This window comes from Perissodus microlepis, chromosome 3 (assembly GCF_051167445.1).
Source record: "Perissodus microlepis isolate ML-2025 ecotype Zambia chromosome 3, ASM5116744v1, whole genome shotgun sequence".
Lineage (NCBI taxonomy): Eukaryota > Metazoa > Chordata > Actinopteri > Cichliformes > Cichlidae > Perissodus > Perissodus microlepis.
In genome coordinates this window covers 4333909-4354045 of record NC_140463.1, presented here as the reverse complement: position 1 = coordinate 4354045, position 20137 = coordinate 4333909, and the positions used below count along the sequence as shown (strand labels likewise).

At 40.5% G+C, this 20137-nt stretch overlaps 2 protein-coding genes and 1 pseudogene across 4 annotated transcripts in view; 2 read left to right on the top strand and 1 right to left on the bottom strand.

Annotated features, from left to right (window-relative positions):
* Window positions 1-867: 867 nt before the first annotated feature.
* Window positions 868-5746, top strand: LOC146389503 (C-type mannose receptor 2-like). Its single transcript, XM_084911271.1, has 4 exons — window positions 868-1192; window positions 1381-1752; window positions 1891-2235; window positions 2683-5746. Exons 1-4 carry the CDS (start codon window positions 1123-1125, stop codon window positions 3027-3029), a joined length of 1134 nt encoding a protein of 377 aa, XP_084767397.1. The 5' UTR covers window positions 868-1122; the 3' UTR covers window positions 3030-5746.
* A 2446-nt stretch (window positions 5747-8192) lies between these two features.
* On the top strand, window positions 8193-11963 carry LOC146389502 (C-type mannose receptor 2-like; annotated as a pseudogene). The gene is made up of 4 exons (XR_014798597.1): window positions 8193-8515; window positions 8704-9078; window positions 10589-10945; window positions 11233-11963. The product of XR_014798597.1 is annotated as a C-type mannose receptor 2-like (transcript).
* Window positions 11964-12898: 935 nt separating this feature from the next.
* Window positions 12899-20137, bottom strand: part of LOC146389501 (ribonuclease inhibitor-like) — a 35927-nt gene continuing 28688 nt past the window's right edge. For both annotated transcript variants that reach the window (XM_084911475.1, XM_084911486.1), the window contains 4 exons: window positions 17817-17990; window positions 15798-15971; window positions 14634-14810; window positions 12899-14073 (listed from right to left, as the gene is read on the bottom strand). In XM_084911475.1, coding sequence (XP_084767601.1) covers window positions 14058-14073; window positions 14634-14810; window positions 15798-15971; window positions 17817-17990 — 541 coding nt within the window. In that variant the 3' untranslated portion in view covers window positions 12899-14057. The remainder of the gene's footprint in view (window positions 14074-14633; window positions 14811-15797; window positions 15972-17816; window positions 17991-20137) is intronic.

Below are 20137 nucleotides of genomic sequence, written 5' to 3'. Positions count from 1 at the left end.
AACGAACTGTTCATTTGTTTCTATTTTTAATATTGCAGTTTTTTAAATTTAACTCCATACAACATTTGTCAAAAACAAACAAACAACTAAAACATTTTCTTGTTTATGTGCCATGTTAAAGTTTAACTTTTTAAAGAAAACATTTTCTTAAATGCAAAAATATATAAATAATCTCAAGTCAAAGGCCAAAGTCAAGTAAAAATAGATATAGACACAATCACCCCAACCGGTCGCAGCAGATGGCCCCGCCCCTCCCTGAGCCTGGTTCTGCCGGAGGTTTCTTCCTGTTAAAAGGGAGTTTTTCCTTCCCACTGTCACCAAAGTGCTTTATAGTGGGTCATATGGTTATTTGGTTTTTCACTGCATGCATTACTGTAAGGTCTACGTTACAATATAAAGCACCTTGCGGCAACTGTTGTGGTGATTTGGCGCTGTATAAAGAAAATTTAATTCAAACCAGTGTAGCCGCTTAATTTTAAAAAGCTGGTTTAAGGCTTGAAATCCTATATTGTAAATTTGGCCTGTGAAGTCATATAGATTCATGTGAGCATGAGTGGAGTGTGTCACTGTGGTGGCGATGTGTGTAGGTGTACCTCTGCTGTCATAGCCCTCCCCTGCACCCCCCACATCAAGGAAATGTTAAACAAACAAGGAAATAATTTTTAGAAATTAGAATAAAACTTCCTGTTCCTGCTTGCTGGACAGTCCACAGTGAGGTGCTTTATGTCTTTTTTCCATAAACAAGTCCATTCATAAGCCATATCTACACTGTGTCTTTGTGTCAGGGGGGAGATTTGTATCTTGATATTGAAATACTGAGTACAAAGAGCGTGTGTGTTAGTACAGATGGTTATTTACTGCACAGCTGTCTGCATGAACACCAGAGAAGAACCAGTTTCAAACCTGCAGGCTCATTTCATGTTTGTGTACAGAGGTGCTGTGTGGACCACATTTGAACTATTGCTTCTTTCTTCATGGACAATTTTAAACAGATGATCATTTATTAAGAATAATCATATATTTCTTACAGCAGTGTGTGATAAAGTAGATATCTGTGTTTAATATAAAGTGCTGCGTGTCCATCAAACACTGAAGAGCTGCTGGATTCATTGTTTCCTCCAAATGACAGAAAAGTCATTTTCATGTGACAGAGCGACGATGCAGTGGAGTCTGTTTCTGCTTCTTCTGATGGGTGAGTGATCATTTTACCAGGGCTCCTGATTGTTTCCACCTAAAATCCTTTAGTTTGATCAGGACTCATTAAACAAATGAACTCTGACTGAGAAAATCAAGGATTCACCTGTAAACTGGACAGTTTGATGGGAACATGAGTTTCCTGCTTGTATCAGCAGATATTCAACAGTATTTCTTCTGTTTTAGGTCAGTGTGTCTTCATCACATGTCACCTGTATAAGTACCACTTTATTAAAGAAGAGATGAGCTGGGATGAAGCACGGGCATACTGCAGAAAGAACTACAAAGACCTGGCCAAAGTGTTTGACCTGACAGACATGAGAAGACTTCAAGACTCTGCACAGAGTCAAAAAGAAGCCTGGATTGGACTGTACAGCAAGCAAGGAGACAACAAGACGTGGCACTGGTCTCTGCCGGGGAAGGAATACACTGAAAATAAGACCTGTTGGGCAGCTGGAGAGCCAAATAATGGAGAAAACCCTGAGAACTGTGTGAGGACAAGAGACAAGTGGGCAGATTATCCATGTAGTGACACATTTCAGTTCATCTGCTATGACGGTGAGAATATGTGGACAGTAATATGATGAAACAATATTTAATAATGTTATAATGTAGTTTATAATCTGAAAAAGAGTTTAAAGAATGAAACAAATTAGTTGATAAAAATGTTATTTTGTTTTTCTGTTGATTTGACAGAAACAATGAAAAACAACAAAACCTTTCATTTGAATGATAAGTCTGTAAACTGGACTCAGGCTCAGAACTACTGCAGACAGCATCACACTGACCTGGCCAGTGGACTCGATCAGATATACAGTGAAGAGTTTAAGACGCTGCAGAACTCTACAGCCTCGTGGATCGGCCTGTTCAGAGACAGCTGGAGGTGGTCAGATGGGAGTAACTTCTCTTTCAGATACTGGGACGTGGACTCATTTAATGATAGCGTAAACAACAGGACATGTGCTACGACTCTGTTAGAGAGATCAGGAAGATGGAGCTCTGCTGGATGTGACCAAAGAAAGCCTTTCTTCTGCTATGATGGTGAGTTTACACAGATTTATCTCAGCTGTTTGTCCAATAGATGAACTGCTGGAATCACTGAGAGGATTTAGATCAGTTATCTTTTTGTATCTCGGTTGACTCCCTCTGAGATGTACAATTTAACCACACTGTTTATTAAAACTGCGGACAACCTTTAATTATTAACTGCAAAATAAATTTACTGCATGTGTACAGTGAGTCTTACTCAATGCAGACCTACTGATATTTTATATATTTAAACCTCTTCCTTCCTAACAAAGCTCTCTGTCTTTTCTCATCTTTACTATATAAATGTTCATTAGAGCTGTTCACCTACACAGTCACAGGTGTAACTGTCCAAATGTTTGTGCCTGTTTGTCTTGTTTCTGTAAGTGTGGACTGTTCATGTCTGTCATTGTTCATAAAGCACAGCAAAGACTCAGAGCTCTTTGGGTTTTGTGGTGACAGATAACGTGATCCTGATCCGAGAAAACAAAACCTGGGAGGAAGCCCTTTATTACTGCAGAGAGAAACACCATGATCTGGTTTCCATCACCAACCGCCAGAAGCAGGTGTGGCTCCAGGAACAAGCAAAAAACGCCTCCACTCCTTTTGTCTGGCTGGGGCTGCGCTACACCTGCACTCTGAGCTTCTGGTTCTGGGTCACTGATGAGGTCATTGGATATAACAACTGGGACTCTAACAGCAAAGTTGACGTCTGTGACATGTCTGGAGCCATAAATAGAGCAGGAGAGCAGAAGTGGGTCAGTAAGCCTGATGATAATAAGTTTAATTTCTTCTGTTCTAAACATTAAAAGCACTGTAAACAGCACCAACAGCTTCTTATCTCCTTTAGGTTTTATTTAGCGCACTTTTTATTTTCCTACATCAACAAAAACTTAATTTTGTTATTGAAAAAGAATCTATTCACTATACAATGTGTAGGTTTTATTATATTGATGTTGTGGTTAAAATCTGGTGATGGTTTTATATAAAGTAATAATACATAAAGGTTATGAAGTGTTGTTAAATGAATTCACTGTTGATGAATAAACTGTTAAACCACAGTTGTTGTTTTTAATAATCAAATTACAGCATGAAACAAAGTGTTAAAGTACTTTGAGTGATCAGGAAGAACTTTATAAAACTACATATGCCCCCATCCCTGTTTTAATCTTCTTTGTTAGTTTAAATTCACCAAAAATTTCAGATTTCGATGGGATGGATTTTGTTCATATTTGTGACTCGTGATTTGTTTAATGTTTATACTTATACTTATGATATGTATTCTTTGGGGTGTTTAGTTTTGAACCTTGTTCTCAGGTGTCTTACGGTTAATTCCACTCTTAGTTGTCAGCCCTCTCGTGTCCTCTGTATGTAATCCATTCATGTTTGGCTTCCTTTGTCTTGTCTGCTGTCATTTTGTCCACCTGTGTCTCATTCTCCTCAGGTGTCTCCACTTTCCCTGATCACACTTCTCTGTATATGTATGTATATATGTATGTATATGTATAGTCAACAACTAAACAGCTAGATTTTTATACCTCAGTCAGCTTCTGCATATCTGCACGTGGCTCTTCATAAGTGAGACAGCCATAGTCTCTCTCTCTCTCTCTCTCTCTCTCTCTCTCTCTCACACACACACAGACACACACACTGTTATAGTCAAATTGTTGAATGTTGTCATTGTGTTTCCTAAATTTGTAAAGTCCTGGTTCAAACTGTGTGATCAAATACACTACCTCTCCCCAGCCTGTCGAGGTTTTGGGGGAAAGCTGTAGTGTTTTATCACAGACGCATCCCATGTGAAGATGCCTTGAAAGAGTAGTTGTCAAACAGCTAACAGATCATCTGCAGAGGAATGGTTTATTTGAAGAGTTTCAGTCAGGTTTCAGAGCTCATCACAGCACAGAAACAGCTTTAGTGAAGGTTACAAATGATCTTCTTATGGCCTCTGACAGTGGACTCATCTCTGTGCTTGTCCTGCTAGACCTCAGTGCAGCGTTCGATACTGTTGACCATAATATCCTATTAGAGCGATTAGAACATGCTGTAGGTATTACAGGTACTGCACTGCAGTGGTTTGTATCATATCTATCTAATAGACTCCAATTTGTGCATGTAAATGGAGAGTCCTCTTCACACACTGAGGTTAATTATGGAGTTCCACAGGGTTCAGTGCTAGGACCAATTCTGTTTACATTATACATGCTTCCCTTAGGCAGCATCATTAGAAGACATAGCATACATTTTCACTGCTATGCCGATGACACCCAGCTCTATCTATCTATGAAGCCAGATAACACACACCAATTAGTTAAACTGCAGGAATGTCTTAAAGACATAAAGACCTGGATGGCCGCTAACTTTCTGCTTCTTAATTCAGATAAAACTGAGGTTATTGTACTCGGCCCTGAAAATCTTAGAAATATGGTATCTAACCAGATTCATACTCTGGATGGCATTACCTTGGCCTCCAGTAACGCTGTGAGGAACCTTGGAGTCATTTTTGACCAGGACATGTCCTTCAACGCACATATTAAACAAATATGTAAGACTGCTTTCTTCCATTTGCGCAACATCTCTAAAATTAGAAATATCCTGTCTCAGAGTGACGCTGAAAAACTAGTTCATGCATTTATTACTTCCAGGCTGGACTACTGTAATTCATTATTATCAGGATGTCCAAAAAACTCACTGAAAAGCCTTCAGCTAATCCAAAATGCTGCAGCAAGAGTACTGACAGGGAATAGAAAGAGAGAGCATATTTCTCCTGTTTTGGCTTCCCTTCATTGGCTTCCTGTTAAGTCCAGAATTGAATTCAAAATCCTGCTCCTCACATACAAGGTCTTAAATAATCAGGCCCCATCTTATCTTAATGACCTTGTAGTACCATATCACCCTATTAGAGCACTTCGCTCTCGCTCTGCAGGCCTACTTGTTGTTCCTAGAGTATTTAAAAGTAGAATGGGAGGCAGAGCCTTCAGTTTTCAAGCCCCTCTTCTGTAGAACCAGCTTCCAGTTTGGATTCGGGAGACAGACACTATCTCTACTTTTAAGATTAGGCTTAAAACTTTCCTTTTTGCTAAAGCATATAGTTAGGGCTGGACCAGGTGACCCTGAATCCTCCCTTAGTTATGCTGCAATAGACGTAGGCTGCCGGGGGATTCCCATGATGCATTGAGTTTTTCCTTTCCAGTCACCTTTCTCACTCACTATGTATTAATAGACCTCTCTGCATTGAATCATATCTGTTATTAACCTCTGTCTCTCTTCCACAGCATGTCTTTTATCCTGTCTTCCTTCTCTCACCCCAACCGGTCGCAGCAGATGGCCGCCCCTCCCTGAGCCTGGTTCTGCCGGAGGTTTCTTCCTGTTAAAAGGGAGTTTTTCCTTCCCACTGTCGCCAAAGTGCTTGCTCATAGGGGGTCATATGATTGTTGGGTTTTTCTCTGTATCTATGAAGCGCCTTGAGGCGACTTTTGTTGTGATTTGGCGCTATATAAATAAAATTGAATTGAATTGAATTGAATTGAAGGTTCTGTTTCTTGTGTTGTAAGCTTCCTGCTTTTATGATCCTTTTGGTGAGCAGGAGGTCACACAAACGCACCCCCGTGACACACACACACACAACACACACACACACACACACACACACACACACACACACACACACACACACACACACACACACACACACACCATTTGCAACATGATATAAGTTTTAACTGAAGAAACAGCATCAGTGAAGAAAAACCACAGACCAGGTAAACACATCAAATAAATACAGAAGATAACAAGGCAAATTATATTAAATAATAGAAAACAATTCAAATAGGGAGTAAGCAGAGCAGTTGTTGAGAAGAGAGTTTTGGTTAATGATACAGTGGCAGATCCCAAATTAGCCAACAAAACAGCACAATGTCAGGAACATCTGCAAACTGCAGTATGACTTGCCGCTGCAGTTGAAGGGCGCACACAAAGTGTTGTGTTGTTGGTCAGTTCACTCTGAAGTCTGACTATTAACCAATGAGAACCCACAGAGTCACAGGTGCCACGCCCCTTTAAGCACAGAGAAAAGTTCCTTTTAAAGTTTTAACCATGACTTTTAACTAATGAAATTAACAAGTGACATGTACTGAACATCCTGATGCAGTCATGGAACAAGTAAGTGACTCTGGGAACTCATGACATCATTTCCAAAATGGCAGCACACCTGGGCAGTTCATGTTCCCACTTAGCCAATTTTAGAAATCTAGTTTTCTCTTAACAAAAGTAAGTTTGAACCCACTCAGCATTCTTATCCTTTAATGTGTGGCTGATTTATCCTCATGACTGGAAACTAGGTTTCCAAAACCTGCTGAAACAAAGAAGCTTCCACACAGATGTTGGCACTAGTCTGATGGCTTTGGCTAAACAGCATTAAGAACTGACAACAATAATATGAACATGGTATTGATGATACATAATGTTATTTTCTGTTCTCTTTTTGTACTTTTCTTGTCATATATGTATGTCTTTACTAGTTTATTACAGAAATCTGATCTGTTTCCTGCAACTGCAGTAGGTTGTTGAAAATACCTCTAATATAAAGCAGGATTTTTTTTTTAGCATGCACGTTTGTGTGATGTAAAACAAAGCTGTCAAATAATTTGTTGTTAAACCAATCCCGCAAATGTATGACGATCATGTGTTATGGAAATCCAAATAAGAACTAAATTCTGTGTTAATAAGCAAAGGCCTGTCTGGCAGATTCATTTTCAAATAAGGAATAAACAAAGTAGAAATGCTACTGGGTTCTTATGTATTAATAGTCGTGATAACGCCAAACGTTGAAGCTTGTACTGAAAAACAGTTCATTACTCGAAGCTTTTCAGCACAGTCCTCTCTGGTGACATCTGGTGGCCAAAAATATGAAGAACAGCTTGAAGCTACAAAATAAAATGACCTTCTTCATTATGAATGCCCACTATACAGAGTGGAGTTCACAACTCTGTCTGATATTGGGCTACCATTGTGTTGCTTTGAACATTAATTTTCTGGGGTGAAAAAATCGTTTATTTTTCTAACAAATAAATGTCATCAATAACCTTTCCTTATTTAAACATGTGCCATGGTGTGGTCTTTTTTTGCTTGTGCCACCGTGATGCTGGTAAATACAATAGATGAAAAATACATATAATATAAATATAATAATGTACAACACATTATGGAGTACGCTTCTACTCTGTGATCCTGCCTCCATGTACTTATGGAATTAACCACTGGACAGCTGGACAGGTATGTTTATAAATAGTATATTAGGTCAAATTTTTTATACGTATTTTAGACCTGGAGGTAGAATTGATTGTGAACTTGTAAAGTAAAAATGGCCAAGTCTGCATGTTTTCATGGAGAAAATTTCTCCTGCCTTAGAGAAAATCCTCTTACATGGAACAGAAGAGGCTGTAATGCACAGAAACTGGTAGAGATGCAGGTATACAGTCTTCCTGGGTCCCGCAGACTATCAGCTAAAAAGAATAAACAAATTAAATTGTTGCACATTTTGTAGAATAAAAATTTAAGATTATTTAAAAAATAATATATTTTTTATGTTAAATTTAAAGAGTCAAATATTTTTATTATGAGCTGCTGGATTCATCGTTTCCTCCAAATGAAAGAAAAGTCATTTTCATGTGACAGAGCGACGATGCAGTGGAGTCTGTTTCTGCTTCTTCTGATGGGTGAGTGATCATTTTACCAGGGCTCCTGATTGTTTCCACCTAAAATCCTTTAGTTTGATAAGGACTCATTAAACAAATGAACTCTTACAGTGAGGTGCTTTATGTCTTTTTTCCATAAACAAGTCGATTTATAACTCATATCTACACTGTGTCTTTGTGTCAGGGGGGAGATTTGTATCTTGATATTGAAATACTGAGTACAAAGAGCGTGTGTGTTAGTACAGATGGTTATTTACTGCACAGCTGTCTGCATGAACACCAGAGAAGAACCAGATGTAAGTTTCAAACCTGCAGGCTCATTTCATGTTTGTGTACAGAGGTGCTGTGTGGACCACATTTGAACTATTGCTTCTTTCTTCATGGACAATTTTAAACAGATGATCATTTATTAAGAATAATCATATATTTCTTATATCAGTGTGTGATAAAGTAGATATTTGTGTTTAATATAAAGTGCTGACGTGTCCATCAAACACTGAAGAGCTGCTGGATTCGTTGTTTCCTCCAAATGACAGAAAAGTCATTTTCATGTGACAGAGCGACGATGCAGTGGAGTCTGTTTCTGCTTCTTCTGATGGGTGAGTGATCATTTTACCAGGGCTCCTGATTGTTTCCACCTAAAATCCTTTAGTTTGATCAGGACTCATTAAACAAATGAACTCTGACTGAGAAAATCAAGGATTCACCTGTAAACTGGACAGTTTGATGGGAACATGAGTTTCCTGCTTGTATCAGCAGATATTCAACAGTATTTCTTCTGTTTTAGGTCAGTGTGTCTTCATCACATGTCAGCTGTATGAGTACCACTTTATTAAAGAAGAGATGAGCTGGGATGAAGCACGGGCATACTGCAGAGAGAACTACACAGACCTGGCCAAAGTGTTTGACCTGACAGACATGAGCAGACTTCAAGACTCTGCACAGAGTCAAACACAAGCCTGGATTGGACTGTACAGCGAGCCAGGAAGAGACAACAGGACGTGGCACTGGTCTCTGCCGGGGGAGGAATACACTGAAAATAAGACCTGTTGGAGAGATGGAGAGCCAAATAATGGAGAATACCCTGAGAACTGTGTGATGACAGGAGACAAGTGGGCAGATGTTCCATGTAGTGACACATTTCAGTTCTTCTGCTATGACGGTGAGAATATGTGAACAGTAATTAGAGATGGCACGATACCACTTTTTTTTTATGTCCGATACCGATATCATAAATTTGGATATCTGCCGATACCGATATGAATCCGATATAGTGTGTTTTTTAATCAATAAAACATTTTTTTTAATATCTTGCTGCATTTTGTGTAAGTTCATACTCAAGCTTAAATAAACAACAACACTAAAGCTATTCTGTTATACCTGTATGTAAAAAAACACACTGCACCCAAAATATTTCATAGTTCAGCAACACTGATCAGTCTAATAAACTTAAACCTGCTCCATCCTCCATTTTAAAGAGTACTTAGCAGAAATATTAAGCAACCTAACTAATAGGGTTGCAAACTCCCAGCAAAAGAAAATAGGGAACCACCCCCTACCCTCTTCCTCATGATGCTTAATCGATGTAATCAACTTAAATTTTATGCAGGGTGAAAAAAAATGCACAGAAATAAATTATTTTTCAAGAATAATTAAATAGATTCAACATCTTTTTTCAACAGAATTGCAGAATTCACAGATGGTACCCTCCCAAAGGAAAAAGTACTACAGCTTACTAGGGTATATTAGACTTAACAGTTACTATATACAGTAATGGACTTCTATACATTTTACATCAGATTAAAACTTTGGGTGTAAGATTCAGATAATTATTGAATAATTAAAAGCTAGATATTTTAAATGAGAATAAGAAAGAAAAGTATGTCTTTGTGCCCCCTTCTCCCTGTTCATGCCCTATCGGCCCCCCTGGCTAAACTTTGCTAGATCCGCCCCTGCACAGTTACAGCCGTCAGCTGCATAGAAAAAGATCCTGGTGTAGAAAGTAATATTAAATAAATTCTAACAACAGCTTATCAAGCTTAAACGTGCTGCTGTTGTTCAGCCACTGGTTTCCTCTTTGTGGTGCAAAGTGGGCCAAAAACAAAGAAGAGAGACGGACTCGCGACAGAAAAGCCGATCAGCTGATCATTAAGCAGTTTCACGATTGAAGTAGCAGCAGGAGACGGAGGGAGAGAGAAGAGGCAGTCGCTCCATATATCGGTTGTTAAGCTTAACATGGGAATGCTTTACAAACATTCAGAGATGAACTTACACTCTTGCTTTACTTCTCTCTGGGATAACTTCCTCGGAGATGAAATGCCGGTTTGCTAGCAGGCTACAAATACACACTGCTTGGACTTGCTACGGTTATGAGCCGAGTTACGCCATGTCACAAGTTTTGTGAGGTGCGTTTTTGATATTTAATGGATCGGATTACATTTTTTATTTCTCGCCGATATCCGATCCAGTAATTTAGGTCAGTATCGGACCGATACCGATACGTAATATCGGATCGGTCCATCTCTAACTGTAATATGATAATACAATATTTAATAATGTTATAATCTAGTTTATAATCTGTGTTATATCACATGTTCTTGAAAGCGATAGTTTGAAGAATGAAACAAATTAGTTGATAAAAATGTTTTTGTGTTTTTCTGTTGATTTGACAGAAACGATAAAAGACAACAAAACCTTTCATTTGAATAAGACGTCTGTGACCTGGACTCAGGCTCAGAGCTACTGCAGACAGCATCACACCGACCTGGCCAGTGGACTCAATCAGATATACAGTGAAGAGTTTAAGAAGCTGCAGAAGTCTACAGGCTCTATGGTGAACTTGTGGATCGGCCTGTTCAGAGACAGCTGGAGGTGGACAGATGGGAGTAACTTATCTTTCAGATACTGGGACATGGACTCATTTAATGATGGACTAAACAACAGGAAATGTGCTACGACTCTGTTAGAGAGATCAGGAAGTTGGAGCTCTGCTGGATGTGACCAAAGAAAGCCTTTCTTCTGCTATGATGGTGAGTTTACACAGATTATCTCAGCTGTTTGTCCAATAGATGAACTGCTGGAATCACAGAGGATTTAGGTCAGTAATATACCTTCGGCCACTTTTTTCTGCATGTATGTTGAACTTCTGTCACAGGTGAAAAAGTTTAGCTGACAGTTGGAACAGAGATTTCACTGTAGAGTGACTGATTTGTCTGAAGAATCACTGAAATGTTTGAAATGTTTTCTTTTGTTCTTCCCCTTAAACTGGACCAAACATCCAGAGACCGATTTAATGTTTTCTCTGATTTTATGGCAGAAAAACTGATTTTGATCAGGGAAAACAAAACCTGGGAGGAAGCCTTGAATTACTGCAGAGAAAACTACAATGAACTGGTTTCAATCAGCAACCCTGATGAGCAGCAATGGGTCCAGGAAAGAGCCAAAATGCCTCGACTCCTTTCGTGTGGCTGGGACTGCGCTACTCCTGCACTCTGGGTTTATGGTTCTGGGTCAATGACAACCTAGTGTGCTTTGAGAGGTGGGCTTCAGGGGGAAGGACTGAAGACTGTGACATGTCTGCAGCCATGACCACAGGAGGGCAGCACGAGTGGGTCAGTCAGAGGAAAAATGAGACATTTAATTTTATTTGTATAAAACACTAAAGTTTAAACCTAAAGTCACTTCTTAGCTGCACATGTAGATTTTCTGGGGTGAACTCTGTGTTTCTGCTCAGTGTTTACAGTCTCGGGTTTGAAATGGGAGAAAAATGACCAACAGATTTTTACCTGCAGGTTAGATATTTGCAGAGAGCAGTCTGTGTTTCATTTCCTCTCCTTTACCAGAGTCAGGAACATCTTGGTTTCTTCCTTCATTGTTGCTGGATTGGTTCATTATTAAACTGTAGCAGGATATTTGTTTTATTTAGTTCAGATATGGTGATGGTTTTAATGTTTCTGCTTCATGTGCTGTAAATCTTTGTATCACACCATTGTATCCTCAGCTTGAATTACAAAGCCTGTCACTAAAAGCAGGTAAAACCATGTTTGTGTCATGATTCCATATGAGCTCTATAATCTGATCACGTTTGTTCATGAAGCCAAATAAACCACTGTGTAATTGCAAGAATCTAAATGACTTATACAGCTTAATTTAACCAAGTCTGTCACTGTTACAGCTTTCACAGGAGCTAATACAAACAGCGCCTCTTAATGATAAGACCAGTTAAGAGCAAAGTCAACATGATGCATTTTTACAGCTGGTTCCAAGCCAGCAAATGTGCATCCAACACATGCAATACCACAACTACCTAGATTTACAGGTACAAACTACATACATTATAGTATATTATATTAACTTCAGCTAATGCTTTCCATGTGGCATTAATGTAATGATGAAATGTATCTTCTGTGTTGAGCACAGGGGGCGTGTCCAAATGAAGCCTGTGTTGAGGCCCAAAGAGACCCATAGACCAAAGACAAATGAGGCCTTGTTTCTTTGAAATGATATCACTGCCTCATTATGTGATTTGAGCTGTTGAAAAGACAAAGATCTAGATCGGAGGTGATGTTGGGAACTACACAAGCATGCATGGCCATTGGAGGCACATTATGGAACCACCAAAAAGACAAAAAACATCAGCAGTTTGGAAAATTTTGACGTGCTGACGCCCGGTAATTACACAAGTCTTAAATCAGTCTCATAGAGCTTTGTTAGTTAGGAGTGTGTATGTGACATCGGACCTCATATGAGTGTTCTGCAATTGATACATCATTATGTTTACATGTCATTCGCACTGTGCAAAGTCACGTCGGCGTAATATCTTTTAAAAGTTCATTTTGGACTTCCAATTTTGGTCCACTAAAGGTTTATTTTGTAACACTGGTCAACGTCTTTTTTTTTTTTTTTTTTTTTTAAATGTCTGTGTTGGTGTCCTTAGGACAGTGAGCAGCTGCTCAGTGGATGTGGAGCAGAAATGCCTCCAGCTTCTCACAGACAGTTTATAAAACATGAACATCCACAAAGACTGTCGAGGAGTTTATCAAAAATACTCAACAAGAACAGTGATAGATGCATGATATTGTGGAAAATTTAAAGCAATTGTTGAACTTGAATTGTTTTAGGCATTATGATTTTATACTGCCTAATATGCATGCATGAAATATACATTTTTTCATATCCTGAACACAATGATAATAAGCATGGTTTATGTGCATGGTGGGTGTTAAAGCGAACTTTTTATTCTCGCTCTGTCTCTCTTTCTCTGTAATTCCTGGCTATTTCATAGCAGAAGTTGAAAGGAGGATGGGCACACCTACTAGGATTCGCTCTGATTTGGGAACAGAAAGTGTCATAATGGCAGAGATGCAAACATTCTTGCGATGGACTATGGATCGGAAAGCCAGAAACTATTTTATTACTGGGTCCAGCAATCAGAATCAGTGTATTGAAGGCTGGTTAGCCTCTCTGAGACAACATCATGCTCAGCACTGGAAAAATCGTCTCCAGGAACTAAAAGACAATGACTGCTTTTCTGGATGTTTTTTGGACAAGCAGCTCATATTGTTTACTTGTCTGAATGGCATTGGGTTATGTAACCATGTTTATATTCTTTTAATCAGTCATTGTGTGTGTGCATGTGTGTTGATTTTGGCATCACTGTTTGTTGAACAGGCATGAAGACAAATTATAACTCTCAAAAAGCCATCAATGGCTCCATTTATACAGATTCCAAAAGGCTTCAGTTTGTCATAGGAGTCAACATGCCGCATGGAATTTGGTCCAGGACTTACATACGTGCGTTGCATTAGGTGATTTTTGCTTCATTGCTGAAGCTTGTAAGGGTCAAAATATTTCAGAAAATTTTGGATGAGATTATGGTCGTGACAGACGGTGAGCCAACCACTTTGTGGAAATTCACCACAAAAAAGATACACACATCAGTCTGCAGCACTGACAATCATCTGCACTTCTTTACATTCCTCTGTTAGTTACTGCTGGATGAAGCTTTCCTCTCCTCTCCACCTCACAGTAACATGGCCCATTCAGAGCGTCTCTACACACAAGCATCTCTACACTGCTGCTTCAACCTCTCTGGATCACCAGGACACAGCTCATCCTCTCTCAGCACACACACCATCCTGTTTACCATGACCTCCACCTGCAGAGAGAAGAAGGAAGAGCAGAGGATATAAACAAGTGTTTAAGTTCATGAAAATGTTTTTCACTCCTAGTCTTAGTTTGGACTTTCATTCATTAGAATAACCTCGGTCTGTCCACTCTTAGCTCTTTAGGAAACCCCCAAACAACCCCAACAATCCAGATGTAATGGTTCCTGCTGTTCACTGAAGGAATTCCGTCCAAAAATCTGGTCTAACTAAATTCTTCCTCACCTACAGATTATGTTATTCACTGCTTTAAACTTGGAAATGAATGCAGTCATTGGTCTGCATGCTGCTTTTTTTCAGAGAGCTGATTGGCTGTTGACAGTGTTTGATCAGAGCATGTGAGCCGTTACTATAAAGTGACCATAGAGGTAGGAAGGTCAGGCAGAAACAGGAAGTGTTTGTGTCCAATCCTGAAGCTTATCACCATTCTCCTCTCACAGCTTCACTGAGAAGCTGCAGCTTTACAGGAAACACTGGATCTTTGTTTCATGCTGACTGTGTTTAGTACAATACTGCTGACAGCACTACCCACTCACTCCAACACTCTACTGACCACAGCACCTCCAGTCTGCAGTCTGGACTCTCTTTAAGCTCACACAGCTGCTTCACATCTCGTTCCTGCAGGTTGTAGTTTCCACTCATGTCCAGCTCTCTCAGATGGGAAGGGTTGGACTTCAGCGCTGCTACCAGATAATCACAGCTGATCTCTGACAAACCACAGTCCTTCAATCTGTATAAAGAATGAAAGATGTACGCTTATTAGACAAAGTGTGTTCTTGGAATGATTCAGTGTTTCATAATCTGTTCAGAGCTGAAGAAGGTTCAGAATGTAGAAGTTTAGAAAATGGAAATTGCAAACAGCTGAAGCCAACAGGAAGCAGCTTCAAATAACCACATCATGAGAAAAAACTCATAATTTTTCACATTAAAGTTGTGCATTTATCATAAAAACACGAACAAGACTTGAAAAAAAGTAGTGTTTTTTATTCAAGGAATCACATGGCTTTGCTTTTAAAAGTTGTAAAGTTGGCTGAGGGTCCTCAGGAAGCGCATCATGGCAGACAGGGAGAGGCTTTACAGAGTAGTCAAGACACCACAGAAGATCATTGGCTGTCCTCTCTCCTCCCTGTTGGACATCTATTCCTCCCACTTCCTCAGCAGAGCTACAAACATCATCTAGGATAGCTCCCAACCTGGTTCTGACCTGTTCAACCTGGCTACAGATGCATGAGCACATAGACAGATTCAAAAATAGTTTCTTCCCAAAAGCCACAACCACTCTGAACTCTCACATGCACTCCATTAACAGACTACACAACACCACCACCACGGTGCAATACCTAATTTTATTCTATTATTTATTCTATTCTAAATTGTTGTGTGCCATGACTTTTGACCTGCTTAAGAAAGTAAACTGCGGAATATTCATTGTTGTGTCTGATACTTAGAACTGTGAGGAAGAACAGTACCCAGTTAATCTGAATTAGGAAAGCTCGGTAGCCCAGTTGGGACCTTGTGGAGGGCCGCAGGCCATACGTTGAGTATCACTGCTTGAAATTGAACATTTTTCTGCTACAGTCAATGGACTAACCCAAAGAAGTAGAAAGCAGAACAGAAGATCCTCATTGTGAATCAATATAATATCAGCCTTATGTCTGCAGTCAGCAAAACTTTTACGTCATATTCATCTCATAACAACTAAAACATGGTGACTGACCTCAGAGTTCCAAGTCCACATCCTAGACTCTCCAGAAAACCACACAGCTTCTTCACTCCTGAATCCTGCATGTTGTTGTTACTCAGGTCCAGCTCTCTCAGATAGGAGGGGTTGGACTTCAGCGATGCTGCCAGATAATCACAGCTGATCTCTGACAAACCACAGCGCCACAATCTGTATAAAGAATTAAAGATATACGTTTATTAGACAAGTGTGTGCTTGAAATCGTTCAGTGTTTCATAATCTGTTCAGAGCTGAGAAGGTTCAGAATGTAGAAGTTTAGGAAATGGAAACTCCAAAGAGCTGAAGCCAACATGAAGTCGGTTCAAACAGGAAACTCTGCAGAATTTTCAGACTAACTACATGCCCTGATGCAGCCAGTTTGATTTTGGAGATCTTAATCTCTGTTCTGTGACTAAGTCCTTGAATCATTTCTTCCAGTTTGTTCAACATGACAAACTAAGTATTGGATGTGTTGTGGCTCCGTTAGTGGAGCTTTTAAATGTGATGGCCCCTCTGGATCTATCAGATCACAGTATTGAAGAGAGCTCAAACTGAGCACATGGGAAAAATGAGGATTACTTTGAAAACAGGAACAATTTTCCCCAGTGACTAGTAAAGCACTCAAACATGTTCTCAGTCAGAAGAAGCTTTCTTGTTATGAGGGAGATAAGAAAAAGACTGAGACATATAAACTTGTTCGAAGAGAGATAAAGTAAGCAGAGGAGGAGCTGATTAAAGGACACTCGAGGCTGGCTTGGAAAGGAGTGAAGTCCATGATGGGGATGCAGAACAAGGACAAAAGATGAATGTGATGGTGGCAGACGTGTGGTGAGTGTGAGAGGGGAACCAGACGCCGGCTTGGATGTGAGTGAGCTTTATTTACACTCTGGTGGCACAAACAAAAACACAGCAAGTAAAACAAAACCTAAATTAACCTAAACTCGGAATGACTAACAAAACTAACCTGAACGGAAGACTCCAGTAGAAAGCGCAGGGAAGAAACACAGATGGACCAGTGACAAACATGAGAGAACACACACTATAAATACACTGATGGGAACGAGGAAACGACACACAGGAGGGAGGCACAGCTGATTCTGATTGACAAGACGAGACAGAGGAAACGCAAACTGAACACCTTGACATAAGACAGTCTTTCACAATAAAACAGGAAACATACGTGAAGACGCAGACTCAGAGACGCGGGCTTTACACAGAGACCTGACTACACTAGAAAGGATACACAGGCAAGGAAGACACAGAACAGAGGGAGCACAGAATTTACACTCGGAAACCAAATAACAAAACCTAAAAATCTGAACTCAGGAAGTACCACAAAACTAGGTAGCTAGAAACACTAGGAAAGAAACCAAAACACAATAGTCACAATCCATGATGAAATGAAAAATAAAGTACAAAAAACAAAAACACTGGGTCACCGACCCAGGACCATAACACCTAAGAATTTCAAAGAAAGAAAAAAGAAGGTTGTAGGTTGGGAAAATGATCTCTGTCCACTTTTGTCCACTCATTCATTCATGTAAGCTATCGAATGCAGCTTTGATCTTCACAGTTTGGTTTATGAAAGTCATTCTAATCCTGAATATCAGAGTGTTACTCCTTTCCTTTTCCCATGATTCATGCTGGCAGTGTCGGAGATTTGGATGTCGGACTGCGTTTTGTATGATGTGTGTATGTTTTATGTTGGACTGCTGTTTGTAAAGCAAATGGCCATTTTGGTTTTTATTTCAGTGTCAGTGCCATTCCACCAAAGATTAAGGTGGAATGGAGAGTAGTAGAGTTATACAGCTAATTATCCAGTGGAGGATTTTTCTTCTTTTAAGGGTTGTAATGTGAACATTTTTCTGCTACAGTCAATGGACTAAACCAGAGAAGTCTTTACCATGAAGATCCTCAGTGTGAATCAGTATAATATCAGCCTTATGTCTGCAGTTCAGTGTCAGCACAACTTTCCCATCATATTCATCTCACCACAACTAAAACATGGAGACTGACCTCAGAGTTTCAAGTCCACATCCTGGACTCTCCAGAAAACCACAAAGCTGTTCCACTCCTGAATCTTGCAGGCTGTTGTTACTCAGGTCCAGCTCTCTCAGATGGGAGGGGTTGGACTTCAGTGCTGCTGCCAGATAATCACAGCTGATATTTGACAAACCACAACTCCCCAATCTGTATAAAGAATGAAGGCTGTAAGTTAATTAGAAAAAGTGCTTGGAATCATTCAGTGTTTCATAATTCAGTTTATTCAATCGTATTTATTAAGTGCCAAATCACAAAAAACAGTCAGCTTAAAACACTTTATATTGTAAGGTAGACCCTAAAATATTACATAAACAGAAAAACAGTTGTATGACCCCCTATGAGCAAGTACTTTGATGCCAGCAAGAAGGAAAAACTCCCTTTTAACAGCTAGAAATCTCCAGCAGAACCAGGCTCAGGGAGGGGCGGCCATCTACCGTGACCAGCTGGTGTAAAAGAAGGAAGACAGGACAAAAGACATGTGGTGGAAGAGAGCCACAGAAATAATAACAAGTATGATTCCCTGCAGAGAGGTCTATTAACAAATTGTGGGAGAGAAAGGTGACTGAAGAAGAAACAGCGCATCATGGGAATCTGCCAGCAGCCCACACCTATTGCAGCATAACTAAGGGAAGATTCAGGGTCACCTGATCCAGCCCTAACTTAAATGCTTTTGCAAAAAGCCTAATCTTAAAAGTAGATATAATGTCCGTCTCCTGTATCCAACTGGAAGCTGATTCAATAGATGAGAGCTCTTAAAACTGGAGGCTCTGCCTCCCATTCTACTTTTACTCTAGGAACAATAAGTAATAATAAGTGATTCGTTTATGCTATGATTCAGCACAGGAGGGAGGGGGTGAGTAGCTAAAATGTGCTGTTAGCATGTTAGCAGAGAAAGCAGCTATTGTCTTGATGTGAGCTTCTACTCAGGGTTTTTTCTTCCAGTTCAGGGCAGAAATGTTTTTGTTAGGAAACTGGCTGTTGTTTTTTTCCCCACAATTTTAATTATAAGGTAGATATATTTCTACTAATGATTTTACTAATGACATTTTTAACCTTCACTAAAGCTGTTTCTGTGCTGTGATGAGCTCTGAAACCTGACTGAAACTCTTCAAATAAGCCATTCTTCTGCAGATGATCTGTTAGTTGTTTCACAAGTATTCGTTAAAGGATTTTTGATATTAAGGAAGCTGGGAGATTGGCCTATAAATACCTAAGACCGCTGGGTCTAGAGTAGGCTTTTTAAGTAATGGTTTAACTACTGCCAGCTTGAAGGCCTGTGGTACATAGTCGATTATTAGAGAAAGGTTAATAATATTTACGATTGCATGGGTGCATGGGGGCTCAGCCCCAGGGCAGGGGACCTCAGGTTCATCGGCCCAACTAGGGGGCTCTCTAACTGGTGGGGAGGTTGTTATATCTTTGCAGGTGGTCTCCTCACTACAGGAGCTTACTCTGCAGGTGGGGGGAGAGATTTAGGAGAGGTGGAGAATGAACTCAACCTGGGTGTCTATTGTCTTGTGTAGTTTGGGAGATGATTGGATGATGGGGTGGGTGCAGTTTTCTCTGGGGTGGAGTCAGGTGGGCTGCTCCAGACTCTGTGGGGCTGGGCGGTGCTGCTGCTGCGGGCCCCGGTCCGGATGGGCCAGGGCCCCCTTGCCCTGGTGGGTTCCAGAGTGTGGGGGTGCCTACTGGGGTCAGCGGGGGAGCTGACCCCAGGGAGGGGCCGCTTGCCCCTCCCTTTCTTCCCTCCCCATCCTCAGCTGCCTCCCTATTCCCGCTCTACCACACCCACCCACACACGCAGGGCTTGGGGTGCAGGTATGTCACCAGGGTGCAGGGGAGGCACTCCCCCTCTGTCCCCTTCTGGCCGCCTGTGCCTCAATTTTATTCTGCAACCTAGACATCCACATTACTCACACTCTCACATAACACATACATATAGGGCCTTGGGGGTGTGCACGTTTTACAGCATCCAGAGGATGGTCGGTGTATTCCAACCCACCTCTGGCGCTGGTGCCCTACCCTCAATTTTAAATGCATTTAGACACTAAGGGTTTTTGGGAGGAGCTGTGCTGCTCTCTGAGAGGAAGCAAGTACCATGCTCTCCTGAGTTTTAAATGCACTTTAGAACAGCACACAGCAAGAAGGGTTATATCTCCTGGGTCTAGGTGCGGCTTGCCCCTCTGAGGGCGGGGGTACCTGGACCTGGGATATAGAGTATGTTTGGGGAGTGTGACTGTCTGTGCAGTGTCTATTTGTGTCTGTCTACACGTTGGGTGAGTGCCGAGTATTTG

What these genes read in the sequence shown, in the direction of transcription:
- LOC146389503 (XM_084911271.1), top strand. Translation starts at nt 1,123, where the DNA reads ATGACAGAAAAGTCATTTTCATGTGACAGAGCGACGATGCAGTGGAGT. An exon ending in GTTTCTGCTTCTTCTGATGG is followed by an intron (nt 1,193 to 1,380) that starts GTGAGTGATCAT and finishes CTTCTGTTTTAG; the next exon opens with GTCAGTGTGTCTTCATCACA. An exon ending in GCCTTTCTTCTGCTATGATG is followed by an intron (nt 2,236 to 2,682) that starts GTGAGTTTACAC and finishes TTGTGGTGACAG; the next exon opens with ATAACGTGATCCTGATCCGA.